This window comes from Haliotis rufescens, unplaced genomic scaffold (assembly GCF_023055435.1).
Source record: "Haliotis rufescens isolate VD_foot unplaced genomic scaffold, xgHalRufe1.0.p SCAF_6, whole genome shotgun sequence".
NCBI lineage: Eukaryota > Metazoa > Mollusca > Gastropoda > Lepetellida > Haliotidae > Haliotis > Haliotis rufescens.
This window is the reverse complement of record NW_025964334.1, coordinates 20,869,045-20,888,758: the sequence shown is the minus strand read 5'-3', so window position 1 is coordinate 20,888,758 and position 19,714 is coordinate 20,869,045. Positions and strand designations below refer to the sequence as shown.

General features: G+C 39.9%; 1 protein-coding gene across 1 annotated transcript; it reads left to right on the top strand.

Annotated features, from left to right (window-relative positions):
* The first annotated feature begins 1,347 nt into the window (after positions 1-1,347).
* LOC124151329 (autophagy-related protein 101-like) lies at positions 1,348-16,905 on the top strand. The gene is made up of 8 exons (XM_048386589.1): positions 1,348-1,735; positions 4,500-4,536; positions 7,527-7,567; positions 10,150-10,233; positions 11,170-11,268; positions 12,093-12,207; positions 13,778-13,944; positions 16,163-16,905. The coding sequence occupies exons 1-8, from the start codon at positions 1,706-1,708 to the stop codon at positions 16,247-16,249; spliced, it is 660 nt and encodes a 219-aa protein (XP_048242546.1). The 5' UTR covers positions 1,348-1,705; the 3' UTR covers positions 16,250-16,905.
* The last annotated feature ends 2,809 nt before the right edge of the window (positions 16,906-19,714 follow it).

The following is a 19,714-nucleotide window of genomic DNA, read 5'->3' as shown; positions in this document are numbered from 1 at the left end:
TGCCTGGCACTTGGCATTAGGGGCAGGAGTCCGGGAACGTCCCGGTGGTTTCATCAGACGTCCGGGGGTTAAAATAATGCAGTTCAGTCAGTAAATAAAACATGTCTTTCTCAGTTTGGTTCGTCCGTGAGAATATCCACTGTTAATGTCGTAAATAGTTACTTTTATACTCGCATGTGTGGCATACTGATGTGTCAGAATTCTTGTATTTCCCGAGCGAGTGCGAGGGCACTACATGAATGAATTCTAACACGAGTTTCTAATGTCATTATGTCACATGTGAGTATAAAAAAATATTACTTATCAATTCTGTCAATCTCATTAAAATCAGACCTTAGTTCTCGGTACCGCGAAACAAAAATCTGAAGACATCCCAATAGGGGTCACGTCAGAACAACCTTTCATCCGACCAATCAGAGCGTCGCTTACCAGATCATGAAAGTGACAGTCGGAATGTGATCTAATCATGCAACCTCGAAAACTTTAACACGGGGTCCATATAATCTAGACCACCTATTATCATTCCAGAATGTTCTTTTGTTTAGGTTTCAAATTTGTAATCGAGAATTTGTCAAAATATGTTTCGAAGCGTAGTCGCCAATTTGAAATTAGTGCCGTAAAGCACGAGAAAAGCCTTCTGATTGGTCATTCTATTGGTCTGTCAAAGTTTGCGCAAGATCGGTCTGACGTGACCCGTAATGGGATGTCCTTAGATCTTTGTTTAGCGGTAGCGAGAACTAATGAGATTGTAATTCTGTGTAAATGATATTTCTATGTTAACTGTGGCATGGTATCTCAATGGGCTAGCACTATAAAACCGGCATTAGTTCGGACTCGCAAAAGCATCCACACACCCGCGCGCACACACACACGCACGCACGCACGTACGCGAAGGTGCATGCACATCCTATAGAAGTGCAATAATCTCGCATGCAGACAACATTATATCATTATGAGAAGTGTCAGAATCTGTCTCATGCCAACCTGTGGTTGACAGCACAAGCAGTGATCCCCCCTGTCGATGTACATCCAAACATTATCATGTTAATATGCATGGGTTCTGCAACTAACGCTACACTTAGGACAAGCTATACCACTTGGGTAAAACAAACCCAACAAAAACGTGAATTAAAAGAGAGAGAAAAAAAACCAGCAAGACACTTTTCAAATATGATGATTGTGAGCATTCAGTAAAATAATTCCATGCCGCGATATTTGAATGATACTTAAGACAGATGAGACAACCTTTCATAAAAATCCTAGAACTGAGACAAACTGATTGCCCCGCAAACAAACACGCCCTGTCAGTAGTCATCTAGAGTTACTTCCCTTAGAGGAAGTCGAAATTGTTTTCATTTGTGACGCAAAATCATCTGTTTACCAGTGTTTACAAACACCATACTTTTGTCTTCTATACTTACATTTTACCCAGCATAACAGTCATCAGAGATTGTCCGATGGAATGAAAATAACTCGATAACGATGGTCTAACAAGAATACAATAGCCTGGATGGGTATTTAGCCCAGGAGACTGCGAGAAACATCCGTTTATCAGCCAAACTCAACAATAATTGCAAAGGACATTTCAGAAACTCGGTCAGAGGGAAATAATTTTGAATCGGAGTGACGTTAGTGTTTTGAGTTTACATGATTATGATACGTGATCGATATTTCCTTTAAAGTCGCAGAAGTGAATTTGTGGAGAATGAACGCAAGGTCTCAGGTGTTTGAGCTGGTGAGTAGAACTTTGAAATATCGAATAATATTCAGCTGATCATTGTCACTTGTTTTGGTGTATGCTACATAGATTCTAATTATAGAATTCATTCTAAAATTTTGGAATCCTGTGGGTTTGAATAGTATTAGAGGATGATCAAGGCGCTGTTAACCGGATCTGAGTAAAGAGTTTGATGAAAATAGAAGAGAATACCCAACCTGATATTATTTTATATTAGGAAGCAGTCATAGTGTTACTATTAACTGTCCAGGACTCTACAGAGATGATTATATGCTGTCCTGTATCTACCATATTTCCTCTGTTAGTCCCTGAACCTCCAGTATACATGGCAGTATCTATTTGATACTTGGATGATCTGTCTAAAATATATAAGCATGGCCTCTAGACATTGGATCCCAAGATAACAGTTTCCTATTTGTTACTGAGATATGTTGGTGATTAATAATGGCAATTTCCTGCGAATGTACCTTTTGCATGACTGTAGAATTTGGGATTCAGTGAGGTAGTGAGTTGCCACTGTGCCACTATGCTAGGCCTCTAAAAGACACCAGGTCAACGACTTGCGTGAAGTCAATAGATGCCATGTCGTTTAAAAGAGGAAATATGTGGAGTAGTGCGCTCTACCAGGCACACTTTTTCAGATTTCAGTTTTCACCACGTGGGTGATCAAACTCAAGTTGTCAGCTTCAAGCTAAGCAAGGCTAATGAGTTAATCTAATTAGCCAACACTTTACCTCTGGACGACAGGTTCTATCACAAATAGTTAGTGCTCATTTACCAAGTGATCAGTACCAGATTGTTTACCTTTATGTGCATGTATGATAGCCATTTTCTCTAAAAAACTTGAGAAAAGAATGGATTTTCCTCAAATTATATTGGATTAATTCATTAAAAGAGATAGCTAACCCATATCCTACCTTACAACTAACCCTAAGGATCATACAGGGGTGTTTGATTGGCAAAAGGTTCCCAACCCTTAGAATCTTACAGGGGTGTTTGATTTGCAAAATGTGCCCAACCTTAAGGATCATTAAGGGGTGTTTGTTTGGAAAGGGGGCACCTAACCCTAATGATCGTAAAGGGGTAAAACAATGTGTCAGATTTTATGTTGTACTGTGATTGACATAGTATGTGCCAATTTGTGGTTATCCCTGACCTGATCATGACAAAATGTAATTTAAGAACTAAGGCTGGCTATCAATAAAAATCTTAGGGATCGATAAAAGTTAACTAAATATTGATCAATTATCAATTAATATCAGAGCAGTAAAAAGAAATCAACATATTTTGCTCTACTGGTGAGTGGTGGCACATTTATTCAGGGATTACTTTGTGGACATTTGAGACTTTCCATCTTCAGCAACATTATTGACAATAACAAGTCTGTTTTGGTAAATTTAATCTTTATTTCATCCAAATAGTTTATTTAAGATATCATTTATGACACAATTTTCATATCGATAATCATTAATATTTCTTCCCATTGATGATAATTCTGATTATCAGTCTTTCTTGCCAGTCTTATTAACATGATTAAGAAATGGTACACTCAAACCCAGACAGTCACTGCTGGTAATTTGTCTGACCCGAAGGAAATGATGTCCTCAGTATGCCAAGTGCAGATATGGTACAACGTGGTACAAATGATACATACTATTGCACATGTATATGTGTACTGTACATGCTGTAGGCCTGCATGGTTCTGGAAAAAGGGGAATGCACATCGCAAGACTTTATTTAATCTTTGAGAAGTGGATGTTTATTGATTTAGCATAAATTTTATGTTCACATGTTGTAACTCTTAGTCTCTTACTAATCAGTAATGAGTGACGAGGCTGCAGTTATCTGTTGTCTAGATGTGGCTGGACGCACTTATCTTGTGCGCCATTACTATCTTAGCCCTTTGATCCCATTAATCTTCAAGTTTGCAAACATGTGTTTTTGCATTGTTAGCCTATTAGGTTTAGATGTACAATTGTTCCATTTTGTTGTTGACTATCTTAGGGATTGTGCAGCCACTATTGTAGAGTTAACAGATGATGAGCTTGCAGCACTTATCCATATGATCAATGCACTGATAATGAAATGTAAACGTGTTGACCTTTAGCATGTTGTTTGGGTGTAGTTTCATGAGTGTAGCGTTTATCTTGTTTATTGAACATTATTATGACTTTTCATGGAATTCATTCAGCATGATTAGTTCAGTATTCTGGGCAAAATAGTCACTTCATTCTTGTCCTAGGAAGACAGATGATTTTTCGGCATTTTCGAACAAATGGCCTATAGTGCAATCAAAGACAGTACAATATTTTGATCATACATACATTTATGAAGAGTAGTAATTTCATTCATTGATTTCGCTAGCTGAACATATTTTTCAAATCAAAAGCGACAAAAAGCGTTCATATTTCATGAGTTAAAATGGTAGCAAGAACTAAGATAAAATTTTAATGAGATTGTACTGTTAACGTTTTAGATTTATCATATTCATAATAGTTTATGATTGAAAGGTGTAAGAGGGTGGACTAATGAGGACCTGTTGGTGTTGGTGTTTGACCTGGTTCAGTGTTTGACCTGGTTCAGTGTTTGACCTGGTTCAGTGTGTGATCGTGTCCTGATGGCTTGGATCATTGCTTATTGTATCTTCCACTGACCCAGACTTCATTCTTTACACGAAAATAAATTGACTTTGTGGCATACAACACAATTCACTCACTCACTCATTCTCACATTTGTGGTAATATGTTTCTCTCTGTTCCAGTCTGTGGAAGGACGACAGATCGAGGAGGTTGTACAGAGTATGTATACAGCTATTATTTGTTATGTTTACAATCTGGACAGCATGACATTTGTACAGATACCATGGATACCACTGTGATCATTATTATTAGCATGGTTACAGCACGGCATTTGTACATATAGCATGGACGTCACTATGATCTCCATGATTACCATGGTAACAGCATGCCATTTGTACAGATAGCATGGATACCACTATGATCATCATGATAACCATGGTCACAGCATGAAATTTGGACAGATACCATGGATACCACTGTAATCATCATGATTACCATGGTTACAGCATGACATTTGTACAGATAGCTTGGATATCACTATGATCACCATGATAACCTTGGTAACAGCATGATATGTGTACAGATAGCATGGATACCACTATGATCATCATGATTTATCAGATTACCATGGTTACAGCATGACATTTGTACAGATAACATGGATACCATTATGATCATCATGATTACCATGGTTACATCATGACATTTGTACAGATAGCATGGATACCACTATGATCACCATGGTAACAGCATGACATTTGTACAGATAGCATGGATACCACTATGATCACCATGGTAACAGCATGACATTTGTACAGATAGCATGGATACCACTATGATCACCATGGTTACCATGGTTACAGCATGACATTTGTAGAGATACCATGGATACCACTATGATCATCATGATTACCATGGTTACAGCATGACATTTGTACAGATACCATGGATACCACAATTATCACCATGATTACCATGGTTACAGCAGGACATTTGTACAGATACCATGGCTACCACTATAATCACAATGATTACCATGGGTACAGCATGACATTTGTACAGATAGCTTGAATATCACTATGATCACCATGATTACCATGGTTACAGTGTGACATTTGTACAGATGGCATGGATACAACTATGATCATCATGATTACCATGGTAACAGCATGACATTTGTACAGATAGCATGGATATCACTATGATCATCATGATTACCATGGTTACAGCATGACATTTGTACAGATGGCATGGATATCACTATGATCATCATGATTACCATGGTTACAGCATGACATTTGTACAGATGGCATGGATACAACTATGATCATCATGATTACCATGGTTACAGCATGACATTTGTACAGATAGCATGGATATCACTATGATCATCATGATTACCATGGTTACAGCATGACATTTGTACAGATGGCATGGATATCACTATGATCATCATGATTACCATGGTTACAGCATGACATTTGTACAGATGGCATGGATATCACTATGATCATCATGATTACCATGGTTACAGCATGACATTTGTACAGATGGCATGGATATCACTATGATCATCATGATTACCATGGTTACAGCATGACATTTGTACAGATGGCATGGATATCACTATGATCATCATGATTACCATGGTTACAGCATGACATTTGTACAGATAGCATGGATATCACTATGATCATCATGATTACCATGGTTACAGCATGACATTTGTACAGATGGCATGGATACAACTATGATCATCATGATTACCATGGTTACAGCATGACATTTGTACAGATAGCATGGATATCACTATGATCATCATGATTACCATGGTTACAGCATGACATTTGTACAGATGGCATGGATACAACTATGATCATCATGATTACCATGGTTACAGCATGACATTTGTACAGATAGCATGGATATCACTATGATCATCATGATTACCATGGTTACAGCATGACATTTGTACAGATGGCATGGATACCACTATGATCATTATGATTACCATGGTCACAGCATGACATTTGTACAGATACTATGGATACCACTATGATTACCATGGTTACAGCATGAGATTTGTACAGATACCATGGATACCACTATGATCATCATGATTACCATGGTTACAGCATGAGATTTGTACAGATACCATGGATACCACTATGATCATCATGATTACCATGGTTACAGCATGACATTTGTACAGATACCATAGATACCACTATAATCATCATGATTACCATGGTAGGTCAAAAGTATAAATGATGTGGTCCTGATTACATGACTGTAACCTAAATCCAAATAACGCTCTTACCTTAGAAGCAATCCTTAACCCCCAAAATAAAATAGAAAACTTCAAAGCCCTAGGCATTTACCTAACCAAAACAGAACTAATTAACCGTATTTAAAACTTCACTAAACCACCAACACTAAACATCCAAAAAACATCAACTCACCCCCACACACTCCCTTAGTCCCAACCACTCCCCCAAGGCATGTATTCCAAATCTCAAAATTTCAAAACTTTATATAAGCAACCACTAAACCCCCCCTCCTTGGTTGCACTCCTCTCGCTACCACTTTTATACCACTAAATGGCCCGGCCGGGCCCGTGTGCGAAATACGCTCCAGTCGGAAAGCGCACGTAAAATCTCCTAATATAAGTAAGTAAGTAAGTACATGACTGACCCTAATTTCAGTAGTACTCACTGTTCCTGATAAAACAATGAGCACACATTACACTACATACCAAACACTGCTAAGTGTACCCAATAAGATCCGGGGTAGAATCTGTCTTCAGCAACCCATGCTTGTCGTAAAAGGTGACTATGCTTGTCGTAAGAGGCGACTAACAGGATCGGGTGGTCAGGCTCGCTCACTTGCTGGATCATCGTGTCCAATTGCTTAGATTGATGCTGATGGTGTCAATCAATCACTGGATTGTCTTGTCCAGACTTGATTATTTACAGACTGCTGTCATATAGCTGAAATATTACCGAGTGGGGCGTTAAGCACTTCCATTTTTTACCTTAGGCTGAAGACACAGAACATATGTCTTGACTATTCCCAAAAGAGCCTTACAGTTTTTGCATGTTGTACCTCATAACCATTGATTACATTCATTAGTTTTTAGTATGAGAATATTGAGTCACCATGGTTACATAACTTGCCATCAATGTAATATCATTTTGTCAATGTTTCAGGTATTTTCCACACGCTGCTCATGCATCGAACACTTGGAAAGGTGTGTATCATCATCCTGATGTTAAAAAATATTAAGAAATAGCATTGTTTACAGTATGTTAATTATGACACAAGATTTGCACAGACCTTGAAACGTCCTGGAATTGAGACCTTTGTCTTGAGAAGGCATTAAGATCAAATTCAGACAAAATGCATGTGTGCATACGTTGAGAACATATAATTGTATAACAACAATCTAAATGTTTGCAACAGACTTTTTAAAGAGGACGTTTAAGTGTGAGAGTTACCTCCCTTCCTCTCTCTGCACAAAATTTGTATATATTGGCTAGTGAACAATCCCAATTAGCACCCCTTCCAATTGATCAATGTACACAAGACTTATTTATTCGCATATAATATGCACTCGTGTGTAATATGCACCCTTAATTATGGGCAATTAAATTCTGGAAAAATATATCTGTCGTATATATAAACCTTTCAGGCTGTCAGCATAAACCATGACATTTATCTATCAACTCTTGTTTTTTTTCACCAAAATAATATTCGAATAAGAGCTCACTATTTCTAACTTTGAGAGCGCCCTGGGCGCTTATTACGTCGAATATGGTAGGTACAATAACAATACCTGGAAAAACAATGAGACAACAACATCTCTGTTAGTAATGGCAGCAGTAAAATTAAGTTTTTTTTATCATGTGTTTATTAGTCTTTTACCATCTTCCTGAGGCAAGGGAGTTAACTGACTATAAAAGTCCAATTTCCACCCTTGCCAAACTAGAACATGGTCTCTTACAGACTCCAGAGAATATATTTATTTAAACAATCACCCCCTATTCTACTCTCATCCCCTTATCAGCTCTATCAGCCGATACTCATGCCCTTTTCAGTGCTGAAAATTAAGAGTTTTCCTTTCATACTCGTAGAATGAAATTTATTTAACCTTACAGATGACTTTATTTCAAGCACTATGTGTCAGTCTAGTTGTTAGGTATTTCCAGCCATTTCATTGGCTGGTTACTCAAAGACTCGATGAAACATGATTCAAGGTACCCCAGTATGTGATGCAACAGAATTCATCAGCTATATCACCAGGGCCCGCTTGCACAAAGCGATCTTAGCGCTAAGATGATCGTAACTCCCATACTTTAACATAGGCTTACAATAGTCGTAGCACTAAGATCGCTTTTTGCAAGTGGGCCCTGTACCTTGTGGTTATTGCAGCAAGGCAAAATTAAAATGGGTAGAACTGACAGCTACCATTTAAGACTAACCTACCCAAGGATGCTGAGCACCTATGTCATATGTTCAGATGGTTGTATTTTAATTTTTTTTACTTATCCTGCACCACTCCTTAATGCATTTACTGCTTACCTTACGACAACAAAGACAGCGCTCAGCGATGATCCAGGGTGAATAAATGTGGTTTCTTTCCGTTTTTAACTCCTGCTTTTTACACCGACCCATCGCAGCTGTCATGTGACCTTGCTTGACAAGTCACCTGCATATTACTGCCTGTTGCCCAGGCTTTAAAAACACAATAATTTTGAGGTTTTCTGAAGCCACAGTGGGGAGGCAAGTCTGCGACGGGTTGGCCCTTAGATGTAGTAATGCAGGATAAGTATACAAATGTTAAAGATATTTAGATTTTACTAAAAAGTTTTACTTATCATGCATTCCTCCTGAATGCATCTGCATCAGATGGTTCGGCAGAGGGTAAACCTTCAGATGTCCAAAACCTCAATAACTTCTAACCCCCCAAAACAACACTTGTTTGTCAATAACCGTGAGGTGTAAAAACCTTGAAAAAGGCGCCATAATGGTAGGGTTAGTTTAGTCTTATTTACTGATGAATACAAATGTAAAAAATATTTGTATTGTACTAAAAAATGTATTTGCTGCACCAGTCTATTGGCGCTGTGCTGAGGTGAAATACTTATAATGTATGTAACAACATACAGTCAAGTCTCGTTAATCCGACATCGTTGGTTGCACATGATTGTGTCGGATTAATGAGTATGTCGGATTAACGAAATTAAGTGATTTGTGATCGAAAATCGGACGTCTTCACGATAGATAATAACCGTGTGTACCTTGTAATAAAATCATTAAAAACGAAATATTAATATTGTTATGTTGTTTATTCATTCATTCTTTAATTTATAATTAATGACTATGCAAAAATAATAATAATTTTCCCATTTATACATAACAATAGAGACATTACTCACTGAATTTATCACATGATCAACGACACACGTTTCCTCGTGTAAATGCAAGTGCTACTGTCTTAACAACTTGCTTCATCTACTTAAAATAGTCTGTCAGTGCGTGTCAAAACACGGGGTTGTGTACTCGCGGTCAGATGACCACGGAGTACGCTGATCACTGTGTCGGATTAACGAGACTGATTAATGAGTGATTTCGGCAATTCGTTGCAAATTAGGTGTGTCGGAGTCGGAGTGCGAGAATGTCGGATTAACGGGACTAAATAGCACTGAATCAATCGGTTCCCATCATTTGTGTCGGATAAAGCCGAGTGTCGGATTAACGAGTGTCGGATTAACGAGACTTGACTGTAGATAGTTGGAAACATAACCAAACACTGTATTGTATTTTCCTCAGTTCCACTACAAGCAGGAGGGAAGCTACTCCATCGGCACTGTTGGAATCATGGACGTCGACTGTGACTACATTGATTTCACCTATGTAAGTTTGGCTGATATGCTGAAATGTTTGGGAAGGGACATCATCCCAACACATACGAGGGTTTATTGAAAGGCTCTGAGACGCACATTGAAGGGATTGTGTAATGGTGAAATACTGTAAATCGTGAAATTAATGCGTCTCCAAAAGAATGCGACCACTGGACCCTAGCCAAAAATGCGACTCAATATGAATGTGACACCCCTCCTCTCAAGCATCAGTGGGTTTCTATCTAAAGAAAATGTCCTCAGTCAGGTTTAGAATCCTTACATTAATCCAATCACACACCAAATAGCACCGCTTAATAGCGCTGAGTAAAGTACTTCCTCAAAAACAATACATGCGCGCTGGCTCGTGTCAGACTTTGACGCAGTCGCAAAGAACAAAGGGTGGCATCTGTCTGGACTTGCAGGTGTGAACAGTGATGACATAAGTGAGTAGAGCTCTTGTCTTGACCCCAGCAGTTACAATTCACAGGATGTAATTAGTGTTTGAATGACATTGTTTATATACTTTATATACAGGTGCTGCTCAATAAACAGTGGTATGGAATACATCAGCGTATGTCTAAGTTGGTATTTTTGCTATCCAAAATGTCTTAATGTTGATATAAATGCATTTTTTGCATTTAATTCACGCTCGCTGTAATTTCAAGATTTACCGTATTTTTGTGTGTGGACTCTACATGATGTTATAAAGGCATATCCACAAAAACTTGAGTCAGTTGAGAAAATTTGTCTTGCTGTGACAAGTCAGTTAAATAAGCAGGACCTATGACCTTCGGAAAATGGAAAAAAATTAGGAATGAGCAACAATTAAGTCAATGTATGTTTGTGTTCAGGTATAAATGTAGAAACCGGTGTGCATACTTTGTATTTACACAGTCTTTTCGTTATTGTCAATTCCTAAGTAACTGTATGTCCTTGAATATTTTCCCAGGTCCGTGTAGCATCTGAAGAACTGGACCAGAATCTGCGCAGGGAAGTCAGCATGTTCCGAGACACGCTCCGTAGCCATGACGGTCCAGGATCTGGTCAGGTGGGTTGTATAGAGTTTAATCACAGTTAGTGTAGGACTTAGAAACAGGGAAGTCAGCATGTTCCGAGACACTCTCCGTAGCCATGACGGTCCAGGATCTGGTCAGGTGGGTTGTATAGAGTTCAATCACAGTTTGTGTAGGACTTAGAAACAGGGAAGTCAGCACGTTCCGAGACACGCTCCGTAGCCATGACGGTCCAGGATCTGGTCAGGTGGGTTTTACAGATTTCAATCACAGTTTGTGTACCACTTAGAAACATAGGGGAGTCATGGAAACACTCAGTCCGCACTACTACATGTTATTGAGTGGCAGGGACTAATCTTGGATTATACACTGAGTGCTTTGGCATCCAAATTGGGAAACTATGGCTGTTTTGTTCAAACTTGGGATTTTGGACGTTTAACATGTTTAACATTGTATTGTAACATTGCATTTGGTACAGTTATATGAAATTAAGCATTCGAGGGTCTTCCCGAGTTACCTGTCCCAGCCCTAAAGCCATCACATTAGTAACACTGGTAACTGCATTAACATGAATTTTAGGTCCCATATGGGAATTGTTACTGGCAACTGCTGCAGACTTGTGGACAAATATTGTCATCTGAGCAGGTCTAAATTGATCCCTCGGTGGTGAAAGTAGATGCAGTCATTGACATTCAGTGTTCACCATGTTCACAGATACCTTGAGCATTCTATTTTGAAAACAAATGTAAAAAATAAAATGCCTCCCATTTTACTCTTTTATATTTTTTCGATGAAAATCTAATAATTATTTCTTGCTGACCTATATGATGTCTAGATGTGAACATGTCTACTTTTCCAGATATCCCTGGAGTTCTACCAGAAGAAGCGAGCGCGCTGGCCCTTCCAGTCGGAGTGTATCCCGTGGGAGGTGTGGACGGTCAAGCTGGACATCATCACACTGGCCAATGAGCACGGTTGGTTGTTTCCTCATGTATGAAGTGCGAGCATGAGTAGCCAAGTGATTTAAGGTGCAGCAATTTTTTGTACAGAGCTGCATCCCTTGTCCATGCCAGGATTCACTGGTCATGGCCTTGAATCTTAAGATTATGGACCATGGGAGGTCAGCAACATCACCCGATGGGTGTCAGCAACTCTTTTGTTTCATATTCGGCTTTCCTCAAACATTAAGCTGACACGCCATGAAATTTGGTTCAAAGTGATATTAGACCTGTGAAGATCCAGGGTAGAATAGGTCTTCTGCAACCCATTCTTGACGTAAAAGGCGACTATCCTTGTAAGAGGCCATGTCTAATTGTGTTTTGTGGGCAGAACTGCAGGTGTGAGAACTACAAGTCTAATGTCTAATTGTGTGCAGAGCGGCAGGTGTGAGAACTACAAGCCTAATGTCTAATTGTGTGCAGAGCGGCAGGGGTGAGAACTACAAGCCTAATGTCTAATTGTGTTTTGTGTGCAGAGCAGCAGGTGTGAGAACTACAAGCCTAGTGTCTAATTGTGTTTTGTGGGCAGAGCAGCAGGTGTGAGAACTACAAGCCTAATGTCTACTTGTGTTTTGTGTGCAGAGCGACAGGTGTGAGAACTACAAGCCTAATGTCTAATTGTGTTTTGTGTGCAGAGCAGCAGGTGTGAGAACTACAGGTCTAATGTCTAATTGTGTTTTGTGTGCAGAGCTGCAGGTGTGAGAACTACAAGCCTAATGTCTAATTGTGTTTGTGTGCAGAGCTGCAGGTGTAAGAACTACAAGCCTAAAGTCTAATTGTGTGCAGAGCGGCAGGTGTGAGAACTACAGGTCTAATGTCTAATTGTGTTTTGTCTGCAGAGCAGCAGGTGTGAGAACTACAGGTCTAATGTCTAATTGTGTTTTGTGTGCAGAGCGGCAGGTGTGAGAACTACAGGTCTAATGTCTAATTGTGTTTTGTGTGCAGAGCTACAGGTGTAAGAACTACAAGCCTAATGTCTAATTGTGTGCAGAGCGGCAGGGGTGAGAACTACAAGTCTAATGTTTAATTGTGTTTTGTTGGCAGAACGGCAGGTGTGAGAACTACAAGTCTAATGTCTAATTGTGTGCAGAGCGGCAGGTGTGAGAACTACAGGTCTAATGTCTAATTGTGTTTTGTGTGCAGAGCAGCAGGTGTGAGAACTACAGGTCTAATGTCTAATTGTGTTTTGTGTGCAGAGCTACAGGTGTAAGAACTACAAGCCTAATGTCTAATTGTGTGCAGAGCGGCAGGGGTGAGAACTACAAGCCTAATGTTTAATTGTGTTTTGTTGGCAGAATGGCAGGTGTGAGAACTACAAGCCTAAAGTCTAATTGTGTGCAGAGAGGCAGGTGTGAGAACTAAAAGTCTAATGTCTAATTGTGTTTTGTGTGCAGAGCTACAGGTGTAAGAACTACAAGCCTAATGTCTAATTGTGTGCAGAGCGGCAGGGGTGAGAACTACAAGTCTAATGTCTAATTGTGTTTTGTGTGCAGAACGGCAGGTGTGAGAACTACAAGTCTAATGTCCAATTATGTTTTGTGTGCAGAGCGGCAGGTGTGCAGGGAGAGGCTGGGCGAGGTGCTAGCGGAGAAGGTCATGTACGTGGCCGACACCATGAACAGACACGAATACGTCCCCAAGATGCCAAACCAGTCAGATCTCGATCTCATCTTCGACACCGTGCATTTCGACGTGCAGCCATATCTCTTCAGGGTGAGGAAGATAGACAGATGGAATCAGATTTGTGATAGTTCTTTGGCGACATTATTTATATCATTTGGTTTACAGATTGAACCTACAGGAGCCACATGTCATAATACAAAAATAAAATAAAAATAAAAACACTCCAATTTTCATGAAGTGAAAAGAAAACAGATACGAATACAAAATCATTACGACATGTAAGTTAAACAGTATCTATTACCTTCTTAGATAATAACTGATCAAAAACATTTTATGTAATCTCTGGCCGTTGCTTTACTCCTATTAAGTGAAAAAAGCCTTCAAAAGGAAATATATATATATACATGGTGCTGAAAAGATATTAAACATAATGCTCGTTGATCAATATATAGTTAACTTTAAACAAAAATACCCAACCCAAACAACTTAATGTCAAATTAAGTAATAAATATGGAGCTCCACAAATTTATTTGTCTTTGTATTTTGAGTAACCCAAGTTATTGGTTTGCAAAAGTCTGTAGAAGGTATATAACAAGGGCGGATCCATCCTTTTAAATGGAGGGGTCTAAAATATCAAAATGCTCTCTCAGATAATTTTACTGTCTACAATATACTACATTTTGTTTTCAAAAGGGGGGTTGGAGTGGGGAGGAACGGACCCCCTGGACCCCTCTGGATCCGCCTGTGTATCAAGATGTGTGGCCTCAGTTCTTGTTTAGTTTTCTAGCAGTTGTTTGATCAGCAGTTCTACTCCCACAAATAAGTTTAAGGAATACTTCCCATTACTTTATTGGTCACAGTTGAACCAGTGGTCTAAATCACCTCACTTGCTAGAGACCCGTGAAGATCCGGGTAGAGTATAGGTCTTCAGCACCCCATGCTTGTCGTAACAGGCCACTGTGCTTGTCGTAACAGGCCACTATGCTTGTCGTAACAGGCGACTATGCTTGTCGTAACAGGCCACTATGCTTGTCGTAACAGGCCACTATGCTTGTCGTAACAGGCGACTATGCTTGTCGTAACAGGTGACTATGCTTGTCGTAACAGGCCACTATGCTTGTCGTAACAGGTGACTATGCTTGTCGTAACAGGTGACTATGCTTGTCGTAACAGGTGACTATGCTTGTCGTAACAGGCGACTATGCTTGTCGTAACAGGCGACTATGCTTGTCGTAACAGGCGACTATGCTTGTCGTAACAGGTGACTATGCTTGTCGTAACAGGTGACTATGCTTGTCGTAACAGGTGACTATGCTTGTCGTAACAGGTGACTATGCTTGTCGTAACAGGTGACTATGCTTGTCGTAACAGGCGACTATGCTTGTCGTAACAGGCGACTATGCTTGTCGTAACAGGTGACTATGCTTGTCGTAACAGGCGACTATGCTTGTCGTAACAGGCGACTATGCTTGTCGTAACAGGCGACTATGCTTGTCGTAACAGGCGACTATGCTTGTCGTAACAGGCGACTATGCTTGTCGTAACAGGCGACTATGCTTGTCGTAACAGGCGACTATGCTTGTCGTAACAGGCGACTATGCTTGTCGTAACAGGTGACTATGCTTGTCGTAACAGGCGACTATGCTTGTCGTAACAGGCGACTATGCTTGTCGTAACAGGCGACTATGCTTGTCGTAACAGGCGACTATGCTTGTCGTAACAGGCGACTATGCTTGTCGTAACAGGCGACTATGCTTGTCGTAACAGGCGACTATGCTTGTCGTAACAGGCGACTATGCTTGTCGTAACAGGTGACTATGCTTGTCGTAACAGGCGACTATGCTTGTCGTAACAGGCGACTATGCTTGTCGTAACAGGCGACTATGCTTGTCGTAACAGGCGACTATGCTTGTCGTAACAGGCGACTATGCTTGTCGTAACAGGTGACTATGCTTGTCGTAACAGGCGACTATGCTTGTCGTAACAGGCGACTATGCTTGTCGTAACAGGCGACTGACGGGATCAGGTGGTCTGGCTGCATGTCATCATATCCCAGTAGCGCAGATCGATGCTCATGATGTTAATCACTGGATTGACTGCCTAGACTTGATTATTTACAGACCGCCGTCATGTAACTGGAATATTACTAAGTGTGGCGTTAAACAACAAACAAAACAAACAAAACACTTCTTCCGAGGAGTAATCAGGGTTTTACTGCACACAAACTATTGCTTATATCACACCTGTGAAGTATTGACAATGACTCAGTGTTAATCCCATGTGAACTGATTGTGTGATGTTATTTCAGATATCGCATCAGACGACCGGCCCAGCAGCATCTGCATCAGTCGGCACCACCATGAGGAAGTTCCTGAAGGACACGTTGGCATTATAACAAATACCCAACATAGGGGATAATGACTAGACCAGTAGTACGTTATACTGATATCTCCCTCTCGAAACACTCACTTGAGATTAACTCAGTGTACAATGTATACAACATAGGTTATGCCTCAAGGAGGACATGCTTTCTGTCCTTACAGCCCCAAATAGGCATTTTAAACATGATATTTCATGCTTATCACAGTACCTTTAAACAATGCATGAACGCAAGTGGGGATCATGTGATTGTTGTCTGCCTATGACCGTTTCTCATCCAATCATCATGGTATTTAGTTAGGGAAGACGTTCTTATGACCTGTTGTAAAGCACTTGTATGAAAGGCTTTGCACACATTGGGCAATATGTAGGGCCGCATGTTGCCAAAGTGTTCGGAGCTGATATTAGGGCACAATATTTTCTCTGGCATGATTCAAAGGCATGATTCATTTCAGAACCAATAAATGAACCAGTGCCAGGTTTGGACGATCATTACTGAATGTTATTATTTTTTGTTTATAGTCATCTTGGAAATGTTAAGGAGCCTCTTCATGTATCAGGGGGCACGGGTGGCCCAGTCGTCTGAGGCACTGCGATTCGCTGTGCAGAGTTGCATCCCTTGGGCACGCCAGAAACCTATGATTGTGGGTTCGAATCCCGGTTCGCCCCGATTATGTTTCTAGGTTTGTCAGCACCATACCCGTGCTCGTGGGTTTCACCGAAGTGGTAAACGTCTGAGACCTGCATCTATTCGGGCTTTCCTCCCACATGAAGCTGAAACTTCATGACTTAACTGGAAAACTGGTCAAAGCAGCGTTAAACCCAACTCACTCCCTGTGATTATGATAGGTTGATATTGTGTTAATACAGATAAAGATATAGGATTGCTAAGTGAAATGAGGGCTGAATAATTAAGTTTTATGTGTCAATTTTCGTTTCCCTATAATCCACTGGTCAAGGTGTCACTCATCTGAAATGTGTGAGAATTGTATCTAGCCTTGTGTCTTGTGTTGTTTTTTTCAGTGGGATATAGTTGAGCTAGGACTATAAAATGTATATTGATAGGATGCCCAGGACAGATGGTATCATTCCAAAAACAGTTGGTACCTGACTTTGTCATGTTTATGAGGCTGTTTTCCACTTTAAAAGAATATTGGGAGAATCCAAGCCTAAAAAGGTTCAGAGAAATTGAAAATGTAACATTCCCAAGTCATATTTTCTTCCACACCTGGAACCTGTTCCACAAAGCGATCTTAGTGCTAAGTTGGTCATAACTCCCATACTTTATCATAGGCTTATGCTCAATGTAGCACTAAGATCGCTTTGTTGAACAGGGCCCGGAAGCATGGTACAGTAAAAGATACTTTGATTTTACTGGAGCGAAAAGGCAAAGGGACATTTTCTTGTCTTCGGCAACTTTTGCAGGCGGTTCTATCCGTCACCAAATATGAAAAATCTTCTGGACATTTTGGATGACGATCAATGTCCTGCAATATGAACCGATCTGAAAAACATGTGATTATTTTGAAGATTATGTATAAATAATACAAGTGATGTTATTGCCCATGATCATTAATCCAATAAATTGTTAATCCAGTTGGGACTGTGTACAGAAAACCCCTCATTGTCTTGTGCTGTCATACCAATGTCATATGACATTGATACTTCCCTGAAACTTCCAGTTCGTGCCCCACAGAGTTACCTGCTGTAGAAATATTAATAGAATCAGTCTCGTCTAGGGCTGGGACGAGTCCAAATTTACTACCCGGGTACCCACCACACTATTACCCGACCCTATCCGGATACCCGCGATATGTCTCAAGACTTGGGTGTAAAAAGTCCGATTGGGAATAGCTTGACCGTGGCCCTGGTAAAATGTATTAAGATAGATGTATAAAACAATCTGGTCATGCATACACAGAAGTTGACTGAAGTTTTATCTTTATTCAAACCTATAAAGGTCAGAAGGAATGGGTGCATAGTCAGAAAGAAATGCGAACAATAGTGACCATAGAGTTTTAGATATTTTTTTGTCACTAAACAATATATCACGTGACTAACCACAGGTCCGGGTAGTCCTGTGGGTACCCGGGTCCTACTCAGTACCCACCCAACCCGAGTACCCGAGTTACCCGTCCCAGCCCTAGTCTAGTCCTTGTGGTGGCTGAGGGATAAGGGCTAGATTCCTCTCCATTTTTCTGTAATCGATAATAAACTGTATTAACTGCTATTTGTATGGAGACCGGTATGTCCATAAGTGAATAACATGGTGACTATATTGTGAGGATTATGACACCATTGTATGACACCATTGTATGAGACGTTTTTGTAGATAATGCCATTGTTCATTATGTTGTCCAATTGTCCATCATGTCCCATTGTGCATGATATTGTCCCATTGTGCATGATATTGTCCGATTGTGCATGGTAGCAGACTCTTCCATGTAAACATGTGCAATGCTGTAGTGAGGGCAACCGTGTTTTACCCCTCTCAATCAGCAGGATATAATCCTTACCCTATATACATATTGCTATGTACTTGTATGGTAATTTAGTTAGCGTTTTGTATGTATCAGTTGTGAGGAAAGTAACACTTGTTAGAGAAAACTTCATTCGTGACCACTCGCCTCTTTCCGTAACCTGCAAGAAGATCGGCTTGTCCCGGAATAACACGAGTTGGTCACGGAGAAAACTTGGGAGATATATTGCAATATCAGTTGTTAGGAAGGTATCACTATTGTCAGAGAATACCTTGGAAAGTTACACATATTTTTTGCAATGTTAGCTGTGAGAAAAGTAATACTATTGTCGGAGAATACTGGGGAGTGTTATGTGTATTGCAATTTCGTGTTCATTTTCATGTTTGTAACTGATTCAACTTTTATATGATTTCGTATACATAATTATGGATTATCTTGACTGACATTTGTATATGGTGATGTGTGTCATGTTAGTAACATGATCATAATTACTTCAGGTATATGGAATTAATTTATTGACCTGAGAGTGTACAGATACTATCTGTTGTTATGGGTTTTTAGAAAAGATTAGTAAAACGTAAACTATATTTAATTTGCTGGTTTAGATAGTTTTTATTGACGTCTTGTATGTTGAAGTAAAAAATACCTACAACACCCTCTTCTGCAAATTCAGCTTCATAAAGATTCATGGTGGCAGTTGAGAGTTGAATTTCCATCCATATCACACAGGGCAAAGCACATATTTTGCAGTATTTTATCCTCATAATTCCCAAATACCTCACGTAGAAACATTAACTCAATTTCCATTCATTTGTTAATATATATAGCCTATCTTACCAGTAGGCGATACCATGATTTGGAATCCCCTTAACGTGTAGGGAAGACGGGGTAGCCGAAAGGTTAGAGCGTTTGCTGGACAGGCTGAAGGCAGGGGTTGAATCCTCACACAGGTTTAGCTTGGGAGCCAGTGGTGATGTCCAAGTTGTAATATGGCTGGAATA

What these genes read in the sequence shown, in the direction of transcription:
- LOC124151329 (XM_048386589.1), top strand. Translation starts at nt 1,706, where the DNA reads ATGAACGCAAGGTCTCAGGTGTTTGAGCTG. An exon ending in GGTCTCAGGTGTTTGAGCTG is followed by an intron (nt 1,736 to 4,499) that starts GTGAGTAGAACT and finishes TCTCTGTTCCAG; the next exon opens with TCTGTGGAAGGACGACAGAT. An exon ending in TGCATCGAACACTTGGAAAG is followed by an intron (nt 7,568 to 10,149) that starts GTGTGTATCATC and finishes TATTTTCCTCAG; the next exon opens with TTCCACTACAAGCAGGAGGG.